This window comes from Trachypithecus francoisi, unplaced genomic scaffold (genome assembly GCF_009764315.1).
Source record: "Trachypithecus francoisi isolate TF-2019V2 unplaced genomic scaffold, Tfra_2.0 Lachesis_group15, whole genome shotgun sequence".
NCBI lineage: Eukaryota > Metazoa > Chordata > Mammalia > Primates > Cercopithecidae > Trachypithecus > Trachypithecus francoisi.
The window spans coordinates 1,450,907-1,475,119 of record NW_022681460.1 but is presented as its reverse complement, the minus strand read 5'-3'; the positions used below and the strand labels follow the sequence as shown (position 1 = coordinate 1,475,119).

Sequence of the window (24,213 nt, the reverse complement as noted above, 5' to 3'; positions counted from 1 at the left end):
CACTCCCTCCCCATCCACACTCCCTCCCCATCCACACTCACTCCCCATCCACACTCCCTCCCCGTCCACACTCACTTCCATCCACACTCCCTCCCCATCCACACTCCTCCCCATCCCCACTCACTCCCCATCCACACTCACTTCCATCACACTCACTCCCCATCCACACTCACTCCCCATCCACCTCACTTCCATCCACACTCCCTCCCCATCCATCCACACTCACCTCCATCCACACTCCCTCCCCATCACACTCCCTCCCCATCCACACTCCCTCCCCATCCACACTCACTTCCATCCCACTCACTCCCCATCCACACTCACTTCCATCCACACTCCTCCCCATCCACACTCCCTCCCCATCACACTCACTTCCATCCACCACTCCCTCCCCATCCACACTCCCTCCCCATCCACACTCACTTCCATCCACACTCCCTCCCCATCCACATTCACTCCCATCCACACTCCCTCCCCATCCACACTCACTTCCATCCACACTCACTCACTTCCATCCACACTCCCTCCCCATCCACACTCACTCACTTCCATCCACACTCACTCCCCATCCACACTCACTCACTTCCATCCACACTCACTTCCATCCACACTCACTCCCTCCCCATCCACACTCCCTCCATCCACACTCACTCCCTCCCCATCCACACTCACTTCCATCCACACTCCCTCCCCATCCACACTCACTTCCATCCACACTCCCTCCCCATCCACACTCCCTCCCCATCCACACTCACTTCCATCCACACTCCTTACCTGTCCACACTCACTCCCCATCCACACTCACTCCCTCCCCATCCCACTCCCTCCCCATCCACACTCACTTCCATCCACACTCCCTCCCCGTCCACACTCACTTCCATCCACACTCCCTCCCCATCCACACTCACTCACTTCCATCCACACTCACTCCCATGACAGAGCTGCAGTGCTGGCTCATTCTTCTTTTAATTACAGTCTCTCCTGAACTGGGATGAAACGGGACTATCTCAGACGAGGTTGGTGCTGAGCACAGGTGAGCAGAATGAACCACAAAGGATGGGTCCAGTACTGAGCCAGGCCTGGGATGGCAGCCTCCTTTGCTGCTCAGCTGGGCTGGGCTGGAACAGACCCTGGCACCCCGGATCACTGTGAGCCGCCTGTGAACCCACCTACCCAGGGCCCCACCTTCACCACACTTACTTGGGCATGGGGCACCCTGGCAGGCTTTGGTCTCCCGGCCACTCCCTTTGCAATTCTTGCCCCCCATCTGGGGCACTGGGGAGTTGCAGAGACGGATGCGTGTGATGTTGCCGACTCCACAGGTCACAGAGCATGAAGACCAGGGTGACCAGTGGCTCCAGCCGCCGTCCTGCCGGACTAACACAAGAAGCACAGAGAGATCAGGCTGTGCTGCCTTGAGGGGCGTTTGCCTGTAAACCATGTGCCTTATTAACCGAGTAGCACCTCACAGCTGCTGAGGAGAGGGAAGGAGAACCCTTCCCATCAGCCGGGAGGAAAAGCCTCGCCTGGCCAGAATCCTTGCAAAGGCCCAGCGCCTCCTGAGGGCAGCTGTGTCCCTTGCAAAGGTCTCAAAGGCTGAGGGAAGCCCGGCCCCACCCCCAGGCATGCGGGTGTCACAGGCCCGCCACTCACTGCGGGTGTCACACTTGCTTAGGCTGCAAGCCCGTGTCTGGATGGAGGGCCCCAAGCAGGTGTTGCTGGTGACGTCACAGGACCGGCCTCTCTGCTGCGTCCCAGAGCCACATGTCACCGAGCACTCGGTCCACTCTGCCCACGGAGACCAGCCCTCCTCACCATCCACCGCTGCCAGAGGAACAAACACAGTGGAATCAGGCCCTGCCTCGCAGACGTGCCACAGAACAGAACAGGCACAGGGCAGCTGGCACGGGGCCGCCGTTCATGCATCCAGGAGTCTGAGGAGCCACTGCCTGGCTGGGGCAGGTGGACGTCCTGGTGGCTGGGCTGTGGCTCTGTGGGACTCAAGTCTGTGACCAGCACAGGACTTCAGGGGCTGCCTTTCAAGGGAAGAGCAGAAACGCATTTCTGGGTCTACTGTTGGGTGCTGTGGGGAGCTAAATCCATGTGTGTCCAGGAAGGTCTTCTAATCGATTTTATAAAATAGCTTGCCAAAGACAGTGCTGAATCTTTTCTACCTGAGGTTTCATTAAAGTTATAAAGACTTAATGTATCTCCATTTAATCTCTGTTCACTGATTTACATAATGTAGTGAAACATTTCAATTGTTGGTGAAAATTACAGGTCACTTATTTCCAAGTAAACTGAAACAAGCTAATAAAAAGGAGATTCCCTGTAAAGAAATTCCTCGCGGGTAATCACAGCCCCCAAATGAGAGGAAAGAGCAACCTGGTGCAAGAAATCACTCCCGTGAGGAGAGAAACCCAATGAATGTGCTGTGACTCAGTGTTCCAGAAAGCAGGGAAAGAAAAGAAAAGAAAAATGGTCAAGGTGATCTTTTCCTGGTTTTGATGCTCTTGGTAACATAAAATATCTCCTTCTAGTCTAATGTGAGCCATTTAATTATCAGGATTATATTTTTATGCCGTGCCAGGAGCAATCTGGCTTTGCGAATACCTAAGAGGCACTTTTACGCGTACTGAATTGTTGATTTTCATTATAAGACTAACCGTATAAGGGATACATTTTCTGCATTTTACAGGCAATAAATCTGAAACTCAGAAATATCCCATTGTATTCGAAATCACAGAGTGGCAGAGCGTGAGCTCTGAGTCCCTTCATTCTCTGTCCACATCACAGTTAAGGTGTCCTGAGGATGACACAGCTCTGGGGCCATGGGGACATTCTGGGAATGTTTGGGGGATGGTGACTAGTTTAGTTTGGGAGAAGTGTTGCCTGGTCTTAGTGCAGCAGCAACTTGGGGTGTGGACCTGAAGCACCTTGCCCGGATGGCAAGGCACTGGGGAGCCATGGATGGCTCAGGAGCTCTGGGTGGAGTCAGCAGAGCCAACTTGGGAAGGGAACTCGGGGCAGGGGTGGGAGGCAGCACAGAGACCCGAGGGCAGTCTCTGAAGGTGCACTGAGTTTCCAGGGTGGCCCAGGACCCCCAGGGTGGCCACACGTGGTTCCTCTCCATCTCAGGTTCTGTTCCTCGGAACGTATTTCTATCACTTAGAACACATTCCTCAGGTAACAGTCTTTGGTTTTTGTTTGTCTGATTTCCTATGGTTCTTATCCAGGAGTGTGTGTACAGTGATTGCTCGCTGCCATAACAGTCACAGATCTACACGTGTCCTCTGACTCAGCTGGGGCTCCATCGAGGCCTGTTCTGGACTCACCTGCATGACCCCTGAGCTCAGCTTCCTCGTCTGAGAAGCATCAGGACAGGCCTTCCCACCCCCACGTTCCCAGGGCTTCCACACTCCTTTCTGGCCACGAGTCAGTCCTCAGTGGATGACCAGTGGCCTAGGGTGGGCCCCTGATTCCCTCACCTGTCCTCATGGGGCTGAACCTCACTCTTCTCCGCCAAAACCAACCAATGAACAAATAAACAAACAAGCATGGACTTCCTAAAAATGCAGGATGCGCTCGCCGGCTGGCGATACTCACAGTGGAGGCAGGAGGGGCAGCATTCACCTTCCACGAAGGACGGGCTGGCGCAGGTCGCGGGCGGGCAGGTGATTTGGTGGCAAATGGTTTTAAATTTCTACAAGTGAAGAAAGGCATGCATGAAACACTCATTTAAAAGCAGGGGACATTGGTACAAGGGCTGAGACTAGAAGGAGTCGACAGAATGGCTGAATGTTTTCCATCCTACGGACCGTATGTTACAAACAGAGATGTGAAAATAACGGCATCTTTTTCTCCCATTAGTGCTCAGAGCCTAACAAGAACAGGGCCCCCAGATGGCTCTCTGCATCCATTCCGTTCCTTTCTTCCTTCACGGAGCAGCAAGGAAACAACAGAGAGCTCCACACTTCCTGGAAGGAGGGACGAAAAGACAGGCAGCAGGAAGTCCCGTTATCTAAGATAACTCTGAGGCCACTGTTAGCAGAAATAGAGTGACACTAAAAGCTAAATTGTCTGTCTATAAGACTTCAGGCAGTGGCTGGTATTTCCCCCAAACGTTTCTGTTGAGCCTCAGGCTGTGTCAGAACTGAATGGAATTAAATGCGGAGTCTAGGACCATGTCTGGCTTCTCTGTTCCTCCTGTTTCTAACCCACTGGTGATGCTGGCCAGTTCGCTCCCCCTCTCTGGACTCTGGTTCTTTATGTGCAAACAAAGAGGTTGATTCGAGTCATGAATATGGTTCCTGGCCCGTCAGTGGTTCTTGCACTCAGATTTCCTCACATAGCTGAACAGGTTTTACACATCCGCACTGAACGCTGGCATTTCCAGGCAGTCAGGCTCTGCTAAGTGTCCAGTGGTGGCCTCCTCCCCCGAGAGCTGAGTTCTGGGGCCTCACCTTGCAGGTACACGTGGTACAGCTGTCCACCACCCACGTCTCATTTTCTGCAAAGAACCGGCCATCCTGCCAGCAAGCTGACATGTTCCTTGTCTTAGGAGGGCCACCAATGAGCTCCCAGAGAAACTGGTTATCGTTCGACTGGAAAATCAAGTGAAACATTTAAGTATAGACAAGAAAACAACATATTTAGTCATCATACTTGTGGATGAAAAACAAAGTTCCTCCTTCATTAAAAAGCTCTAAAGTCAAGTAGGACTTGACTTATCCCTGAGAGGAAGTTCCAGAAGCTGCCCTCTATCCTCATGGAGCTTTCTGAGCCAGTGTCACAGCTTGTCACTGCCTGGGCTTCTGCGGTGACCTATCCACCTGCCTTCCAGGGGAGTGGAAACTGCGCGGCTCACATCACACCCCTGGTTAGTGCAGAGCAACGCTGGGGCTCCTTCAAATGGGAACCCAAGGTGGGATTGGGGGTGGGAACAAGGTCCCCAGGCAGTAGCCATAAGGACAGGCAGGGATACAGCCAACCTCCTGCCCTCGCCGCCCTCCCTGCCCCGGGCTCCTGCCCTCGCAGCCCTCCTAGCCCTGGGTTCCATCTCCTGGCATCATTTACTTCGTGTCCTCTGGGTACAAGTGACAGTCGGCATCACTGCGCCCTGGTTAGCCATGTGGACATCGTGGGGCACCGTGGCCCAGAGCACCTCATTGTGTTCAGTCCCTTCCTCTAAACTGCGAGCTGCCCGTCCTGAGCCCCGCAGGCATCCCTCACTCTTCCTGGCCACGCTGTGCTGCTAAAATGCATTTCACTCCTGCCAGCCTCACGGGGACTTCCCATCCTGCTTCTTCAGCTACTCCAACATGTAGTCCTTTAAATAAAAGTATTTTCCTCTGCAGGTGAGTGTGTGTGTGTATACACTCGTACCTACAGATTTACTGAGGAGATAAATTTCCCCAAATTAAGAATTTACTTTGGAGACTGTGCCCAGGACTGTTTTCCTTGGGAATACTTCCCTAGATCTACCCAACTTCCCTCTAACAACGCTGAATATTGAGCAAGGGTCCCGGCAGACGCCTCCCCTGAGAACTGTGGGTTTTTACATCGAGTACCTGGCACCGCCAGGCCAGGGAGTGTTGAGACCCGCCGAGATGGGCCAGTGGCGGAGCTGCCCGTGCCCTGTGACCCCTGCAGCCCCTCGCGGGCACCCACCACTCTCTTGAGGTTCTCGCTGAGCTGGTTCACGAGGACATGGAGCCCGGAGAGCTCCTGGACCATGTTCCCCAACTCCTCACAGGAGCGTTCGCACACCTCGGGCCTCCTTTCCGAGCTGGGGCCCACGTACTCGGTGGTGACATGCGGACCCAGGCGCAATGTCTCCGTGTTCTCACTGATGGCGTTGATCTCAGCTGAGGGGAAGCACAAAAGGGCCGTGAGCGTCACGGAGGACGTGGCCAGCAGCAGGGGCCGGAACCACAGGGAGGATGACCTGCTCTGGTTCCCAGAGAGGCCTGGTGCTGGGTGACACCAGGAACAGCAGGGACAGGGGACAGCGGCTGTTTCCCACACTGCCACGCATCACAGATGGAGCAGAGCCGTGGTTAGCTTAGGAGTGGGGAGACACAGCAGTATAGGACAGGCCCACACGGTCCAAACGCAGAAGCAGGAGTGGCCACGCACGTCACTCAGACCCAGGTCCCCTCTTTCCAAAGCTTCCTACCACAAATCTGCTTCTTGAACAATACATCCCCCACAAGTTCTGACGGCTCCTCTAGACTCTTCATCCTTTTTTATTTTCATCCCAAACACCCTTTTTTACGGCTCCTTGCTCTGCTTTAAAGAAAATTCACTCATCCTCTTGCTGAAACAGCCGGTCCCCTCGAGACTGTGCCTTGCTGGTCCCAGCCTTCCCACCTTCCCACCTTCCCACCTTCCCACCTTCCCCCCGCTCCCACCTTCCCACCTTCCCCTGGCTCCCACCTTCACACCTTCCCACCTTCCCACCTTCCCCCCGCTCCCACCTTCCCACCTTCCCCTGGCTCCCACCTTCACACCTTCCCACCTTCCCACCTTCCCACCACTCCCACCTTCCCACCGCTCCCTCTGAAACCCTATATCGTGGGACCTGGATGGGTATGGCATGTAATTTACAAATTGACCCAAGGCAAGTTGGGGACCGAGGCAGGTCCCGTCCTCAGGTTCAGTGGGGCCTGCATGGACGCAGTCGGGGCCCAGGCTCTACGCCGGAGCTCACCTCACCCCCATCTAGGACTCCGCTCCCTCTTAGGGGTGAGGATCCCATCTTTGAAATGCCTGACTTCTCTCGGACAGTCATTATTGAGGAATGACTTACACCTTTTACAGCACTGCCAGGCATTCCGTGATCGAGTTTTTATCACTTGGTTATCAATTGTGCTGCAATTCACATTAAGCTCAGAAGCTTCCCCTCAGTTCATCACGCCCATAACCATGTACAATCAGGTCAATATCAACGTATTGGCAGAGAGAGAAACCACCGTGAGTGGACTGTACCCAGCACACTGATCTTTAGCCAGCCTAGGGTATTTGCTTTTCATTCTTTTAAACGTTAAACAAAAGATCACATATATCTTTGCTTCTGCTCTGGCTCTGACAGGAATGTAGTTTTACTTGGTAGTAAAACCTTCCAACTAGCTTGCATTTCTCCAGGCTTCTGCCAGTATTCTCAGTTGTAAAATAATAATGGCTCAGCCTCTTCACAAGGTTACTCTCACTTTTAACAAACAGTGAAGAAGGGAGTGTCATTACCAAGCACCATTCCATGAAGTAGGTGTTTCTATAAAGACCCATTTTCCTCAAGTCTGACACAGCCAGCGAAGAAGAGTCTTCGTTGGCAAAGATCTCCAAATGGGACATCAGCATCCACCTGGCTTTGAGTAGACTAACTCAGGGTTGACGGCCACATATGGTAGGTAGATATAGGTATATAGATCCATACTTATTCTACATCTGGAGATAACAGATCTAGATTTCTCTGTAAGTCTGGGTTTTTTTTTTCTTTTTTTTGGAAGATCTCAGAGTTTCTCATAAGTTTTAAAGGTTGGCTTTTAATAGTTCCAGGGATTATTCACTGGTACCTATGAGCCTAGGAAATAACCTGCTGAAGGAGACTGCACCTGCTAGGGTATATGCTGGTAACACACACACACACACACACACACACACACACAAGGTGTTTGCTTACATAGAGTTGTAAGTCGTGTTTGTCATAGTAGGCTAGTTTTACTCACTAACCATTATGACAACTAATTCAACGTGCCATAGACAACCTTTGCGCTAGTTTAACTGAACCCACGTGAAATTATGGTATGAACGTGTGATTAGGAACACCACGAAGGGTATATTTTCTTTCATACAAATATTTGCATATATGTTTTGTTTATAAAAACAGTATTTGTATATATTAGTGAAAATATTTGCATATATGTTTTGTTTATAAAATAAACATATATTTGCATAATGTTTTGTTTATTAAAACATATTTGCATATATGTTTTGTTTATAAAAACAATATTTTTCTATATTAGTGAAAATACACACACACACACACACACACACATATATACATATCAATATATCAGACTGAAAACATTATTGCAACAAAAAGTACCCAAAAGCCCCACAGCCACCTGCACCCCAGGAGCCCGGGGAAGAGCACTGCCTCATGAAGCTGAGGCCCTGGCACTCAGAGTGCTGGAGCCAAGGTAACTCCGCCTGTGCTGCAAATTACCCCTCAGGTCACAGGCACAGCGAGGGTCATGGCGGGGTGAAAGTCGGAGCTGGGATGAGGGTTGGTCTTAGAACACCCTTCTCCCTGCACTGATGATCAAATGTCTCCTTGTTCTCTTTCCCCACGGGACATGCACAGCAATCAGGACCTGCAAAGTGTAACTGAGGAGTGGGCTACGCACCCCGGTTCTGAAGTAGGCAGTGGGATCACAGAGTCATTGTGCATCAAAGATACCAAATCCCACATCTTCCTGATGACATAACAATTTACACTTGTCATAATTTGGAATTGAAATGGCCTGGCCTTCATGCGCACACAGCCACACCATGTGGCAGACGTGAGCTCCACTTTGAGGCTGTCAGACCCTGGCAGCAGCCCTGCTGCCTGCTCTCTGGGGAGCTGAACATGGCAGCCACACAGCACCCCCTTGGGCACCAGACTTCATCTTTGTAAAACGAAGAAAGTGAAAGTACGCATCTCACGTAGTGACTCTGAAGATTAAATGATGTATGGTATTTAATGAACCTGTCATAGCAACCTTCGAAATGAAATGCTCAAGAAAATGTTGGAAAGTATGCTTGGAAATATCATTCACAGTTGTAACTAACAGAAAAGGTGAGATCATCTGTCAATGATTTAAGTAGCATAGATTTCCATCGTATGATGGAGATAACAACTATGAACAGTATAAGAAAACTTCTAGGCCGGGAGCAGTGGCTCACGCCTGTAATCCTAGCACTTTGGGAGGCCGAGGTAGGCGGATCACAAGGTCAGGAGATCAAGACCATCCTGGCTAACACTGTGAAATCCCATCTCTACTAAAAATACAAAAAATTAGCCAGGCATGGTGGCGGGCGACCGTAGTTCCAGCTACTCAGGAGGCTGAGGCAGGAGAATGGTGTGAACCCAAAAGGTGGAGCTTGCAATGAGTCGAGATCGTACCACTGCACTCCAGCCTGGGGGACAGAGCAAGACTCCGTCTCCAAAAAAAAAAAGAAAAAAAAAAAGAAAAACTTCTATAAGTCAAGTTCAACAAATATCTATGACTTTCCTTAGGCAGACGAGCATCACACATTAATATACTGGAAAAGTTGCCTATATTTAAAGTCATATTAAAATACCAGCTATTTATATTTTGTCTTCTATAATAAAATTGTTTGGATTATTAAAATCTGCTTAAAATTAACTGTTTAATCAATTTATTATTTTCAGATATCAACATGTCTAAGGTGACCAGCTAACTCACTCAAAGACAGTAGTGGTAGCTCCAAATATTTTTACTTAAATTTTTACAAGCATGCATGCACATATATACACACACACACACATACATCATGTCACAATAGAAACCCATCCAAGCCAGTAAATAAAATGCATTTTTCAAAACACACCTACCTCCCTGGCCTTGCTGGCAACCCTTCTTGCTTAGAATATCTTCCACTGAGTTTTCAAACACTAGGTGGACATTCTGAAGCAAACCCTGTAAATACATCCAAGCAGAAAAATAGAGCAACAGATAAACATCCAATGTTTGATGCCAAGCTAACTGACATTCTAAAAACACAAGATGCGATCTTCAAGTAGTCAAAGTATTTCCTTCTACGTAGCAGGTTTGCAGTCTCTTTATAATCAGTTTTTCTGTATATAGTACTTTTGAAATTTTGGTTTTGAGCATGACACAAGAAGTGGAAGTGTAATGTAAGAAATCTACCTAGAAGGAAATGTTTCCTAAATGAGTGAGATGGCCCTTGAAGAGCTGTGGCCTGCTGTGTGTTCTGGGCATGTTCCCATGGACGTTCAAGGCCATTCTTTCCTTGCAAGTCACCGTGATTAGCGAGTTTCTGCATCGGACTAAGGAGCTCACAGAGGCCCACTGGTCCACTCAGAGACACAGACCCTGAGCGCCTCCCGCAGCTGAGTTACGGTGGGGCTGGGCCAATCCTATATAGTATGGAATTCCCGGGCACCCATGAGAGATTAACTCAAAAACAAGCTATGCATCTCTAGGCCTTTTACTCAAATTACTGAGTTTAACCATGTACTTATTTCCAAGGCCCTACATGACTGGGAGGGAGCAATGTACTACACCCTACTGTGATTCTAAACACCTGCAGTTTAAGGAAGATTCATTTCCAAACATATTTTAACCAACATGGACATGAAACCATTCCCTCATAAATCAATAGCCCTTTCCCTTGGAAAAGGGCACCTGCTACTTTGCTCTCCCATCATTTCGCTACTAAAGCAAACATTTAGGAGTGGTTTTGGTCGTGATCAGAAGAGTCTGGGATTGCTAGAAACATTGGAATAGGGTTGGTTCCCCGATCATCAAACCAGCCCTCAATCACAACTGATGGTTATTAGTGCAGTCAGGAAAGCACAGCTGGGGCAGCCCTCTCTGATTAATCATGACTTAGAAAGGCGTGCGTTGTGTGTGTGTGTGCACTTGCGGGTGGTGTCTGCACATGAAAGGGTGAGTGCATGTGTGAAAGTATGTATGTGCTGACAACTGCCTGTGGCTCTGCATGCGTTGTGTGTGCATGTGTGCCTGTGTGCCTGTTTGTGCATGTGTGCCTGTGTGTGCATGTGTGCCTGTGTGTGTACACATGCGTGGTGGACGTATGTGTATGCATGAGTTCACATGTGGAGTTTGTGTGTGTATACGTGTGTATGAGTGTGTGTGCATGTGTGCTCATGTATCTGTACATCTGTGGTTCTGTGTGTGCTTCTATATGTGTGTTTATGTGTGTGGGGGGAATGTGAGTGAATGTGAGTGTATGTATGGTGTTTATGTGTGTAGGTGTGTGCATGTGTGTGACTGTGTATGGTGCTTTTGTGCACGTGTGTGTATGTGTGTGTTCACATGTGTGTGATGTGTGTGCATTGCATGGCTGTGTGTGGTGTGTGCACATCTATTTTGTCCACATGTCTGTATAAGTGCCTATATATGGTTGTGTGCACATGTGCATGTGTGAGTGTATGTTCACATGTATGTGTGGTTTGTGTGTGTATGTGTGGCACGTGCACACATCTGTGAGAATGTGAGTGTATGCATGGTGTTTATTTGTGTATGTGTATGTATGCCCATGTAGGGTGTGTGTACGTGTGCATGTGTGTGTTCACATGCATGTCTGTGGTGTGCATGCGTGCACATGAGTGTGTGAATGGTGTTTATGTGGGTCTGCATGTGCATGTGTGTGCACATGTACGGTGTTTGTGTGCACACTGGCATGCATATGTGAGGGTGTGTTCACATGCATGTGTATGTGGTGAGGTGTGTGTCTGTGCATGTGTTGTGTGGTGTGTGTACATGTGTGATGTATATACATATGCGAGGGTGAGTACATATGCAGTGTTTGTGTATATGTCTGGATGTGTGTTCATGTGTTTGTGTGCATGTGTGTTCGCGTGTGTGTTGTGTGTGCATGTGTGATGTATATACATATGCGAGTGTGAGTGCATATGCAGTGTTTGTGTATATGTCTCTGGATGTGTGTTCGTGTGTTTGTGTGCATGTGTGTTCGCATGTGTGTGTGATGTATGCACGTGTGATGTATATACATATACAAGTGTGAGTGCATATGCTGTTTGTGTATATGTCTCTGGATGTGTGTTCGTGTGTGTGCATGCGTGTTCATGTGTGTGTGTGTGTGGTGTGTGCATGTGTGATGTATATACACATGCGAGTGTGAGTGCATATGCAGTGTTTGTGTATATGTCTTTGGATGTGTGTTCATGTGTTTGTGTGCATGTGTGTTTGTGTGTGTGTGATGCATGTGCACGTGTGCACATGCCTGTGGTTGCATGTGGTGTGCAGTGTGTGCATGCATGCATGTGAGCACGTGTGTGTGGTGTGTGCATGTGTGTTCGTGTGTGTGTGGTGCATGTGCACGTGTGCACATGCCTGTGGTTGCATGTGGTGTGCAGTGTGTGCATGCATGCATGTGAGCACGTGTGTGTGTGGTGTGTGCATGTGTGTTCGTGTGTGTGTGGTGCAGGTGCACGTGTGCACATGCCTGTGGTTGCATGTGGTGTGCAGTGTGTGCATGCATGCATGTGAGCACGTGTGTGGAGGTGCGGCGTGCTTCTCGAAGGCCAGGCTCCGCCTGCTCAAGCATCGCATCACCAGACGCACTCGCGCATCAGTTGGCAGCAAAGCTCCTTCCTCCCTCACCGTGGCCACCTCCCTGCAGAGCATACCCTGAAGTGACTCTCTCTGGCAGAGCCTTTGGCCACGTACATCCGGCTCTTTTCCGCCTGCAGGTGCTCGTAGAAGGGCTCGTCCAGAGCGAAGCTGTCTATGAGGTCGCAGCCCACGTGCAGGCTGTAGGTCTCGCCAGCCACCTGCACGGTGACGTTCTTCCACTGCGAGTCAGCCAGGCCCACGTCCTCCAGGGAGACCACGTGCCGGGTGCCGTCGATCCAGTAGGTGAGGTCCAGCGTGTCCGCAGGGCCATTGGAGACGATCTCGAATTGCCTCTGGGAGAGACCGGGGCCCTCCAGAGCCAGCAGCGTGCCCCTGGACTTGCCGTCCTGCTTGAGCTGGGCCGTGAGGAAGAAGCCCTCCTTCTGCCGCATGATCCTGGTGATCTTGCTGAGGTCCTCTGCGTTCACTGGGGGGATGTAGTCGAAGCGCACGAAGCGGTAAGCCGGCACGCCGGGGTCGGGCCCGCGGAACTGCTTGGCGCCAATGGTCTTGCGGTTGATGTTGCTGATACTGAAAAGGTCGAAGGTCGTGCCTTTGTCCTGGTGACCAGCTGCAAAGGGAACCGCAGTGCAGAAGGTGACGCAGGGGAAGAGGGCGAGGTTGGCCAGACCCAGGGTGACCAACCAGAACCTCCTATGTAAGGAAATTAACCAGGCCTCCCAATATCCCACAGCTTCTCTCCCTCTTGCATAGGAATGCTAGAGCCCTCTCTGATGAAAAGCCACTATCTGATGAATCTCTGATGAAAAGCCACTGCCAGTGCCGCTATTCAGAGTGTGGTCCCAACGCAGCTGCGGGTCTGTGGGGTCAGCTTCTGTCCCTGGCTGGTTGAGGAGCGTGTGCCAGGAGGGAAATCGGTGGGGCCAGGCAGCGCCCTGTCCCTTTAGCTGGCCCTTCACATAGCCCCACCTTCGTGGTGAGGGAATCCGGGCCTCGACTGACATTCTGGCACATGTCCCAAGTCGCTCTGTCTGGCTCTTCCATCTCAGATCTGAGGCTGAAAAGCAGCCGTCCTCTCTACCAGCTGATTGCTCAGGAAATAAATAAATGAATGAGGCCGGGCGCGCTGGCTCAAGCCTGTAATCCCAGCACTTTGGGAGGCCGAGACGGGCGGATCACCAGGTCTAGCAGATCGAGACCATCCTGGCTAACACGGTGAAACCCCGTCTCTACTAAAAATACAAAAACTAGCCGGGCGAGGTGGCGGCGCCTGTGGTCCCAGCTACTCCGGAGGCTGAGGCAGGAGAATGGCGTGAACCTGGGAGGCGGAGCTTGCAGTGAGCTGAGATCCGGCCACAGCACTCCAGCCTGGGTGACAGAGGGAGACTCCGTCTCAAAAAAAAATAAAAATAAAAAAAAAATAAATGAATGCATAACCAGGAAAGACATGGATCTTTAGCCTTGCTATTGATAAAGTGTCTGAAAGCCGCTCAATCGTATGTTGCTTTCTTGTGGAGATCCACTGCCTAAAACCCGTTATGTTAGCAGGTTGCTATTTTGTAAAAATGTATTCTCCAACTCTTAATGCACCCTGTGGGTAAGGATCTGAAAGAGTGATCAGTGTCCAGTACAGAAACAAATGGTTTTAACTCACCACCTAGGCTATTGGCAAGAAAAGTGATTAGACCTTACCAAAATCATAACAGTTTAAATAATTCGAAGTAATACACTGAACGGAAAGTTTAAACAAAGCCTTCCTTTTCATCTAATATTTGGCAAATTAGAACAGTATAATACACAGTGTTGCTGATAGAAGTGGGCATGGGACCACTTTCCATAGAGTTACTTGGCAAGAATTAAAAGTTTTGATTCAGCAATTCTAATTTTGTAACCTATCCAAAGGATATAATCACAAATGCTACTTAAGATTTATCCACGTCAGTATTTTTTGTGTCACCATTTATGCTAATGAAAATAAACCAATCTAAGTGGGAATTGATTGAAAAAGATCAGGCTTCATCTGTGATGAAATATTACGTGGTCATTAAAAATCGTACTGAAGAAAAGTAAACACATGGGAAAATATTTAAAGGAGGAAGAAAGTGGAGCAAAAATAATTCAACAAACATCAAATACTTGCAGTGCTGTGAACATCCTCTAGAGAAAAAAAAGGATGAACTGTGCAACTCTAAGTGGAATGGCATTTTTCTCTAACACCTGAATTTTCCAAAGATAAATTATCTCATGTCATATTGGCTCTGAAGTAAGTTACTATTAAGGAGCTAGAAGGTCCTCACGGGTAAAAATTGTCCAACCACACTCTTTATTTTGTCGTATCTCCCCTTGCAGCTAAGCCACATCTCACAAGCCCGAGAGACCACAGGCTCTGAGGACACTCACTCACCTTGCGTGCTGGGCCACACCCACAGAGCCAGCAGGACCAGCCCCCAGACCATCCTGCCTCCTGCAGTTTAGCTCCTGGGGATACAGGAAACCCTTGTTAGTGATGAATCCACAGCTGCAACCCTGCCCATGAGGGAGACTGGCCCAGTGACTCACATGACCATTGAAAAACAGTTTGCATATAAAACTCAGCACCAACTGGATTTGTGGGAAACTAAGAGCTAAGGAGGAAATTTACTTTTCAAGCAGGATTCTTCTAACTATAACTAAGATTTGTTGGGGTAGCATTCGCCGGCAAACACTGTGCTCATCATGTTCTAAATATTCCTATTATTTCATCTTCATAATAGCCGGGGAGGTAAGGGGTGCTCTAATTGTCCTCGTGTTACAGATGAGCAAATAGAGATGGGCAAGGTCAGTGCTTGCCCGGAGTCATTCTGTTCATACGACTCGTAGACAGGACTTAGATCTGAAAAGTTTGAATTTAGAAAAATATCCAGCCTGACAAAAATAATCTGTGAAAGCATTTTGTGTAAAGATCCAGAAAAAAAAAAAAAGTTACGCATAACCTAATTAAACAGAATAAATACTAACTGTAAAAAAAGTTAGAAATAAACTTAATTTGGTGAATTATACTTACAAAAAAACAGAACACTTGACTTAGCCATCATTTTCACCCTGCCTTTTTATTTTCCTGCGGCCTGTTTTTCCATTCTTGGGGATTTTAAGTTGGCACAGCTCAGTGGAGGCTGGACCTGGAGTCAGGAGACGTGGCCCAATGCCCTGCTGCACGATTAACCCCGTGGGTCTCAGCTTCTCCTCTCCCAAAGGAGCATGAGCCTGCGGGTCCCAGGGCTCCCCAAGTCCCTTCCAGCAATTGGTCATACCCTGCTCCAGGTTGAAGCAAAGACTGAGACCCCAATTCTTCCCATATTTCGAATAGCAAAGGCTGTTAACTTCTCACTGTTAATCCAAGGACTCTCCCTCTCCAGAAACAACGTTTGGTAACCTGGAAATCCTCACCTTCTAGGAATAGAGAAACGTTCCCCAGAAGAAATGCTTGGCAGCACCTCCAGACCCCGCACCCATCTGCTCCTGGACCCCCCTCCAACTCATCTGCTTTCTGGCCCCCCCGCAACCCATCTGCTGCCCCTAGTGCCACCCCCGTGGTCCTTGGTGATTGTTTCATCTGTCCTGGCTCCGGAAGCAGCACAGCCCGCGGCTGGCGGAGGCCATCACCAGGCTGAGCAATGCTGAGCACCAGCTGTGCAACCTAGGAAAACTTACTTAACCTCTCTGTCTCCGTTTCCTCATCTGTAGAAATATAGCGTCACGTAAAACGCCCACCTCGTTGGGTTGTTATGAGAGATGAATTCAGCAAACGAATCTTCCCCAGGGGCTGACTTAGCCCAGCAAGCCGCAGGCATGGGTTACAGGAGCAGAACGTGCCTCTGGATCTGGGGCAATTTCTACTCTAAATGCCCGAGGCAGCCGCAGTCATAACAGTGATGCTGACAGGACCTTTCTGTGGAGCTCGTAAGAGGGTTTAATGACATGAGTGAACACTTGACCATGAGCTTAGAACGGTACCTGCACACAGTAAGCACCACAGAGGTGTTAGAATACGCCACTCAGGTACAGCCTTGGCAGGCTCCTCCCAGCTCTCCACCTCATCAGCCCACACTGCCGGACACATCGCAGTCCCCTAAGGACAGCTGTGTGGGGCTGGCCCTGCAGAGGCCAGCCAAGAACAGGACGGCAAACGCGAAAGTTCTGGATGCACAGCTTCATAAGGACAGGTTGGAAAAAGTAAAGCAAACTCCTCTGACAAAACCAGATCCTACTGTCTCTGCCTTGAAGTGGATTCTTCCAAGAGCAGGAGTCTAACAAAGCATCCGCCGCTGAGGATTGTCAAAGGACAGTGAGGCTCCCTGCCACAGGAAGGATGAGCAGCCGGGCTGCCTGGCCTCAGCCCGTCCAGGGACACCGGGCAGGGATGGAGCCACGGACGAGCCAGTGCCGCTCACCCCCGCCCCAGCCTCTGCATGCCACGCATCCACGTTTATGCTTGTGTTTTTCCAAAAGAAAGATTTCAGTGCCTGTCTGCAGCAGAATGTAGTTTGAATTTGCAAAGGTCTTTGAAAACTCTTTTCAGATGAACAATCAAAGTAGAAGATAACTTTGCAGAGAGCTAATCGTTTACCGGCCATCCCCCGCCAACAGCAGTCTGATGAAACAGCAGGCTCCTGGGTGCTCAGCCCCCAGTCCTGGGCAGCCAAACCCACCTTCCTTAAGTGGTAGCCAGGCAACCCGCCAGCTGGCTTTTCATATGCAAACTGCCACAAAACTGTTAAAAGTCGCTGTGTGTCCGGCAGTCACAGGACTTTGCATAGACTTACCACAAATACTCTCTAGTTAGGTTCAAAACCACTTTTCAGCTACAAATGATGTAAACAATCAGTCTCTCTGTCATGTACTAATAATGATGTTAACAATCAGAGTCTCTCTCTAATCTACGAATCATGTTCATCAGAGATCAGAGTCTCTCTCTAATCTACTAATAATGTTAACAATCAGAGTCTCTCTCTAATCTCCAGCTACTTTTCAGATACTCCGGGAGTGGTTTCTGATTCCCTCCTCAATAACAAACTCTCGTGTGGAATCTTCTTATTCTGAAGCTGAAAACATAAAGCCTTTACCGGGCTCCCAGGCAGGTCTATGCATTACAATAGCAGCAACCACAACCCTCAGACAGGCAGGGGTGCCGGGCCAGCCGGGGAAAGGAGCCGCCGAGGAAAAGCTTAGCGGCCGCCACGTGCCTTGCTCTTCCAGTGGACAGTCAAAACTCCACGTGAAGAAAGGCTGGCCGTTTAGTGTTAATAGATGCACCCCCTACTTTAAGAATCTCAATAGCTCTTTTTTCTTCTCCCCTTCTTAGAGTTCCAGAGCTCTAATTTCTTAAACTTGGAGCACGATGAAATAATTGAGTTTAAGAAATAATCATACCTGGTTTGCTAAAAAGATGCAGTGGTGACTGATTTCAGGGTTCCGGACTGAGTCAGAAAGGCTCAGGCTCTGCTGGAGCCAGAGACCGGCCCCGCTGTGCAGGACGCTCCGGTGGACGTGGCCGAGCGGCTCCCGGGCAGTGCAGCTTTATATGCCGCTTCTCCTGTGCAGTGCTGTCAATCAGACACACGAGGAAGCACGTTTAATTCATTCCTTCGAAGGAATGACATCATCCCCCTTCTGATCTCACCATTTGCTCCGAGTACCTGCTGCAGGGGTCCAAGTCCAGCCCCTCTGTACTGGAGGCCGCCTCCTCCTCCTGCACCCCGGCCCCTGCCAGACAGGCCTGGGAGGAGCCAGACAGAGAGAGGGAAGGCAGGGACTCACTTTTCCTGTCTTCTCTTAGGAAATAAGATGCTATAAATAACACTAGCAAGATTGGCTAGAACGCCTCATTTTGCTTAAGAGAAAAAAATGCACGTTCTATGCCTTAAATATGTTCCGAATTATTCAGTGTGATATCGGTCTTTCTAAACTAAATGACTGACTCTCAATAACACATAAAATACATCGGTGAGTATCAATAATTAGTCTGTATATTAATAAAGTTTTTATGGTCAATAACCAAGTTTATTATGTGACAAAAATGAAATTTAATGGAACAGGAAGTTGCCAACATTTATCTCAGGCAGTTAGAGGACTGAACAACTGTACTGCAGCTTTGGGAAAATTCATGTTAACCCAAATTCTGCTTCATCTGCTCAGTGAGGATCCCCTCCAGGGACATCTCCCCGTGACACGCAACACCCGACCAAGTATCCTTGGTGCACACTGTCACGTGGTCCCATCGCAGCAACAGCCTGATGTGCAGCGGCACAGAGCAAGGACTCAGAGAACCAGAAGCAGGGGCACCCGCCCCTCCCACACCTCAGGCATCAGGGCCATCAGGGTGCACTCTGCATGGAGGTGGGAGGGGCCGCTTCTCAGAGGTCAGGGTGGACCATGGATGGGGGGGCTGCTTCTCCTGGGTCAGGGCGGAAGGTGGAAAGGGGAGCTGCTGTTGCAAGGCGGAGGCTGATGGTACATGGGGGAGGGTCTGCTTCTCCCGGGTCAGGGTACATGGTGGAAAGGGAGCTGCTGCTTCTCCTGGGTTGGGGTAGATGGTAAGTGGAGGAGGGTCTGCTTCTCCCAATGTGGGCTGGACAGTGGATGGGGGAGGTGCCCCTTCTCCCAGGACAGTGTGGAAGGTGGATGCTGGAGGGGCTGTGTCTTCCAGGTCAGTGTGAATGGTGCGTGGGGATGCGCTGTTTCTCCCAGGTCAGGGTTAATGGCAGACAGGGGAGCTGCTGCCTCTCCCAGGTTGGGGTGGACCTTGAATGGGGGAGGTTCTACTTGTTCCAGGTGGGGTGAATGGGGACTGGGGAGGTGCTGCTTTGCCCAGAGCCACCTGCACCTGCTTTCTGTTGGCACCTGCCTATTGGGTTCCTTCACGTTTGTGTGGAGTTGTCAGCCTGGCCATGGACCCGTCAAGTTTTAGAGAATATTAAAGCGAATTTCTATAGACACAGTTTTCACTGTCTCTGTGGCAGGGGAGCATCTCTTAAGCCTCCTGGCATTCCCCTACAGGGGCCCAGCACCGCAGAGGTCGGCAGGCATCATGAAGATCAAGCCTCGCTTTCTTGCCTCTGTCTTCAGGGAGGATATGTGAGCAGGTGTGGGAGAGGGAAGGAGCTTTCATTTGCGAAAACCTCCGTTTTTCCTAATGGCACCTGTTTACTTATCACTTGGTAAATATCAGTTTCTGACACACGCACAGACAAGAGACTAGACTCCAAGAGTGTATGTGTCATGTTTAAGGTACGTTATTTTGCTTTTTTAAGCTATTGGGGACAAAGTCATCATTTGAATTAAAAAGGAGTTTAAATAGGTTAATGCCATCTCAAATTCAAAATAACTATAACCCAGTTCCCCTTAAAGAATTTTCAGTGGATAATTATCCATTCATCGGTTTGAGTTTTTCTGCCTCCAGGTCAGTTTTTCCTGGGGCCGGAATGTGGAGGGTAGCCTCCGCGTGCCACAGCCCCCCTCTTCCTCAGTCCATGGAACGCGTGTTTCCTGATTAAAGCTGAGGACATGCAGCTCTGCTGCTCAGCACTTCGGGAGGGAGCAGGCGGTGAAGACCGTGACACTCACTGGGAAAGAGAAAGGAATGTAGTAGTGACCCTCCACGTGCCGATGGCTGGGTGCAGAGAAGACGGGCCTCCTTCTGTAGAATCTGGCAGCCCATAATCAGGGAAGTCTGTTTAGAGGAGACAGAGGGTAAACCGACTGGAACATGGCCCATGAATGGGGCTTCCCCGGTTGAGAAAGTATGTCAGGCAGAGAGAGTGGGTAGGTGTTCATGGTGCAGAGAACAGCAGGTTCCTGGAGCAGCGCCCAGGCCCAGATGCATGGAAAGGGCTTCATAGGCGGTGGAAGTCAGAGAGGTGCCTGGCAGGGTGAAGCGGGACTTTGCAGCCCCACTGTGCAGGGGGCCAGAGGGGGAGTACAGGGGACAGCCCCTGGTCAGCATATTCCCTGGGCCCCCTGGGGATGAGTAGGAAGGGAGATGTGAGGATGAAACAACAAGCAGTCAGAGGCCTCAGCGGGAAAGCCAGTGATGCTGAGGGAATCACGTGCGAGCGCGGGAGGACGAGGGACAGACATGCAGCAGGTGGAATCATGCCCCCCGAAGTTCATGTCCACCCTGAACCTGTGAATGAGCTTACTGGAAATACCACAGTGTTTGTGGATGAAACCAAGTGTAGCTATCGTCGAACTGACATAGGGCAGCCTCCAAATCTAATGGCTAGTGTTCTAGTGAGAATAGAGAGTATGAAGACGGAGACACAGGGTGAGCACCGCTTGATGAAGGAGCAGAGGACGCGGCGATGCAAACACAAGCCAAGGTCACCAAGGGCTGCCAGAAACGCCAGAACTGTGGGAGATGGGGAAGGGGCTTCTGCCAGAGCATTCCGAGGACGTGCAGCCCTGCCACCTGCTGCATTTAAAACTGCTGGACTCCAGAACCGCAGGACAATCCATGCGTTGTTTGTGATACTTCATTGCAGCAGGCCCAGGGAACCAGCACAGGCACACCTTGGAGACGCCGCAGGCTCGGTTCCACACCTCTGCAATAAAGTCAGTTGCATGGATTTGTGCTTTCCCAGTGCATATAAAAGGGACGTTTACACTCCACTATAGTCTATTAAGGGTGTAGTAGCATTATGTCTAAGAGAACAATGGTGCATATCTTAATTCTAAAATATTTCATTGCTCAAAACTACTAACGGTCATCTGAGGCTTCAATGAGTCGTCATATTTTGCTGGTGGAGAGTCTTGCCTCAATGCTGACAGCTGCTTGACTGATCAGGGTAGTGGTTGTTGAAGGTTAGAGTGTCTATGGCATGTTCTTAAAGTAAGACCACAATGAAGTTTGCTGCATCTATTGACTCTTTTATAAAACGTTTCTCTGTAGCATGTCATGCTTTTTGATAGCAGTTTACCCACATAAGAACTTGTTTCAAAGTTGGTGTCCATTCTCTGAAACGCTGCTGCTGCTTTTTCAACTAAGCTTATGTAATATTCTAAATTATTTGTTGTCATCTCAACATCTTCCCTAGGAGTGAAGCATTTCACAACATCTTCACTGGGAGTACATTTCATGTGAAGAGATCATTTTCTTTGCTCATCCACAAGAAATAACTCCTGATCCATTCAAGTTTTATCATGAGAGTACAGCAATTCAGTCCCATCCTCAGGCCCAGCTTCTAACGCCACGTGTCTCCCTCATTTCGTCACATCTTCAGTGACTACCTCCACGGAAGCCTTGAACCCTCAGGGTCATCCCTCATGATGGGAATCAGCTTCTTCCAAACTCCTGTCAGTGTTGATACCTTTCCCTCTCCCAGGACTCATGAATGTCCTAGTGGCATCTAGAACGGTGAATCCTTTCCAGAAGGTTTTCAGCTGACTTTGCCCAGATTCACCAGAGGAATCACTGTCTATGGCAGCTATAGCCTCATGAAGTGTATTTCTTAAATAGTAAGACTTGGAAGTCCAAATGACCCCTTGACCCATGGGCTGTAGAATGGAGGTTGTGTTAGTAAGCATGAAAACAACCTTAATCTCACTAAGCATCTCCCTCAGAGCTCTTGGATGACCAGGTGCATTGACCAAGAGCAGTAATATTCTTTTTTTTTTTTTTTTTTGAGGCAGAGTCTCGCTCTGTCGCCCAGGCTGGAGTACAGTGGCGCAATCTCGGCTCACTGCAAGCTCCGCCTCCCGGGTTCACGCCATTCTCCTGCCTCAGCCTCCCCAGTAGCTGGGACTACAGGCGCCCGCCATCTCGCCCGGCTAGTTTTTTGTATTTTTAGTAGAGACGGGGTTTCACCATGTTAGCCAGGATGGTCTCGATCTCCTGACCTCGTGATCCGCCCGTCTCGGCCTCCCAAAGTGCTGGGATTACAGGCTTGAGCCACCGCGCCCGGCCAGTCTAATATTCTAAAATAGATCATTTTTTGAGCAGTAGGTCTCAACAGTGGGCTTGAAATATTTAGTAAACCATGCTGAGAACAGATTTGCTGTCATCTAGACTTTGCTGTTCCATTTAAAGAGCACAAGAATAATACATTTAGCATAGCTCTTAAGGGCCTGAAGATTTCCAGATTGGTAAATGATCACAGTCTTCAACTTGAAGTCACCGGCTGCATTAGCCTCTCATAAAAGAGACAGCCTGGCTTTTGAATTTTTGAAGGCAGGCATTGACTTCTCCTCTGTAGCTATAACAGCTGGAAGTGGCCTCTTCTTCTAAGGGAAGACTGTTTCGTCTTCATTGAAAATCGGCTGTTGAGTGCAGCCACCTCAACAATGATTTTAGCTAGATCTTCTGGATCACTTGCTGAAGCTTCTCCCTCAGCACTTGCTGGTTCACCTCGCACTTTCATCTTACAGAGATGGCTTCTTCCCTAAACTTCATGAATCAATCTCTGCCAGTGTCGAACTTTTCTTCTGCAGCTTCCTCATCTCTCTCAGCCTTCAGAGAATTGGAGAGAGTTAGAGCCTTGCTTAGATTAGGCTTTGGCTTCAGAGAATGTTGTGGCTGGTTTGATTTTCTCTCCAGGACACTCAAACTTTCTCCCTGTCAATCAGCGATAAGGTTGTTCTGCTTTCTTATCAATTGTGTGTTCACCGGAGGAGCACTTTCCCTTTAAGAACTTTGCCTTTGCATTCGCAACTTGGCTAACCGGTGCAAGAGGCCTAGCTTTCGGCCTGTCTCAGCTTTTGATACGCCTCCCTCACTAAACTTAGTAAGTTTTTATTTGCAGTGAGAAATCAAAACTCTTCCTTTCACTTGAACTCTTAGAGGCCATTGTAGGTAATTAATTGGCTTAATTTCAATATTGTTGCATCTCAGGGAACAGGGAGGCCCAAAGAGAGGGAGAGAGATGGAACAGCCGTCGGTAGGGAAGTCGGAGCACACACGACCCTCATTGATTTTGTTCGCCATCTTACATGGATGCAATTGTTGATGGCCCAAAACAATTAAGGTAGTTACACTGAAGGTCACTGATCACAGATCACCAGCACAGACAGAATAGTAATAAAAAATGTGAAATATCATAAGAATTACAAAGCATGACACAGAGCCATAAAGTAACCACTTGTTGCTGGAGAAATCGGACCAGCAGACTTGCCACAGACCTTCAGTTTGTAAAGACGCAGTATCCATGCAGATACATTGCCTGAAACTTCCATTATTCCAGATGTTTCTAAAGTGGTCATGCAGTCTCAAAGATCCCCTGTTACAGTGGGAGTCCCTAAAAGAGATAGAACATTCTGAGCCCTGTGATAAGAGACAGACTCTGAGTCCAGGGACCAGGTGCCTGTGGTGCTGATAACGTAGGGAGGAGGGAAGGCAGACAGAGAACAGCGATTTGAGAATGGTATGAGGAGGACCATGGACTCTGTGCACAGTCCTGGCCATGAACATTGCCATCAGTGACCAGTGCCACAGAGGAGACAGCAAGCAAACTCGCATCTGTGGCAGCCCTGGAGGCAAGGTCAATGTGTATGATGAAGGAGCAAAAGGTCTCAGCAGGCAGAAAAGGCGGCCCAAGATAGTCATCCAAATGGCCCATGCAGAACAGGAGGAAGCTTGCCTTCCGGGGTCACCAGACTCGGCCAGATCAAAGTCTCCAGAATCTGGAAACCAAGCTCCCCAAATGGACGGCACGTTAATGCAGGGGCTGAGAGGCAAAGAGGGGAAGTGAGGGAGACATTCAATGTCTGCAACACCGGCACCTCCGCTCCAAGGATGACCTCCACTCCAGGGACGACCTTCACTCCAGGGATGACCTCCCTCCACTCCAGGCATGACTTCCACTCCAGG

The 24,213-nt window shown here is 49.5% G+C and overlaps 1 protein-coding gene across 1 annotated transcript in view; it reads right to left on the bottom strand.

Moving 5' to 3' along the window:
• THBS2 (thrombospondin 2) overlaps nt 1-18,174 on the bottom strand; it is a 40,050-nt gene extending 21,876 nt beyond the window's left edge. The window contains exons 1-10 of the mRNA XM_033234194.1: nt 18,050-18,174; nt 17,784-17,956; nt 14,779-14,852; nt 12,428-12,984; nt 9,623-9,707; nt 5,671-5,867; nt 4,464-4,604; nt 3,607-3,703; nt 1,654-1,824; nt 1,201-1,377 (exon numbers count right to left, since the gene is read on the bottom strand). Coding sequence (XP_033090085.1) covers nt 1,201-1,377; nt 1,654-1,824; nt 3,607-3,703; nt 4,464-4,604; nt 5,671-5,867; nt 9,623-9,707; nt 12,428-12,984; nt 14,779-14,830 — 1,477 coding nt within the window. The 5' untranslated portion in view covers nt 14,831-14,852; nt 17,784-17,956; nt 18,050-18,174. The remainder of the gene's footprint in view (nt 1-1,200; nt 1,378-1,653; nt 1,825-3,606; nt 3,704-4,463; nt 4,605-5,670; nt 5,868-9,622; nt 9,708-12,427; nt 12,985-14,778; nt 14,853-17,783; nt 17,957-18,049) is intronic.
• Nucleotides 18,175-24,213: the final 6,039 nt, after the last annotated feature.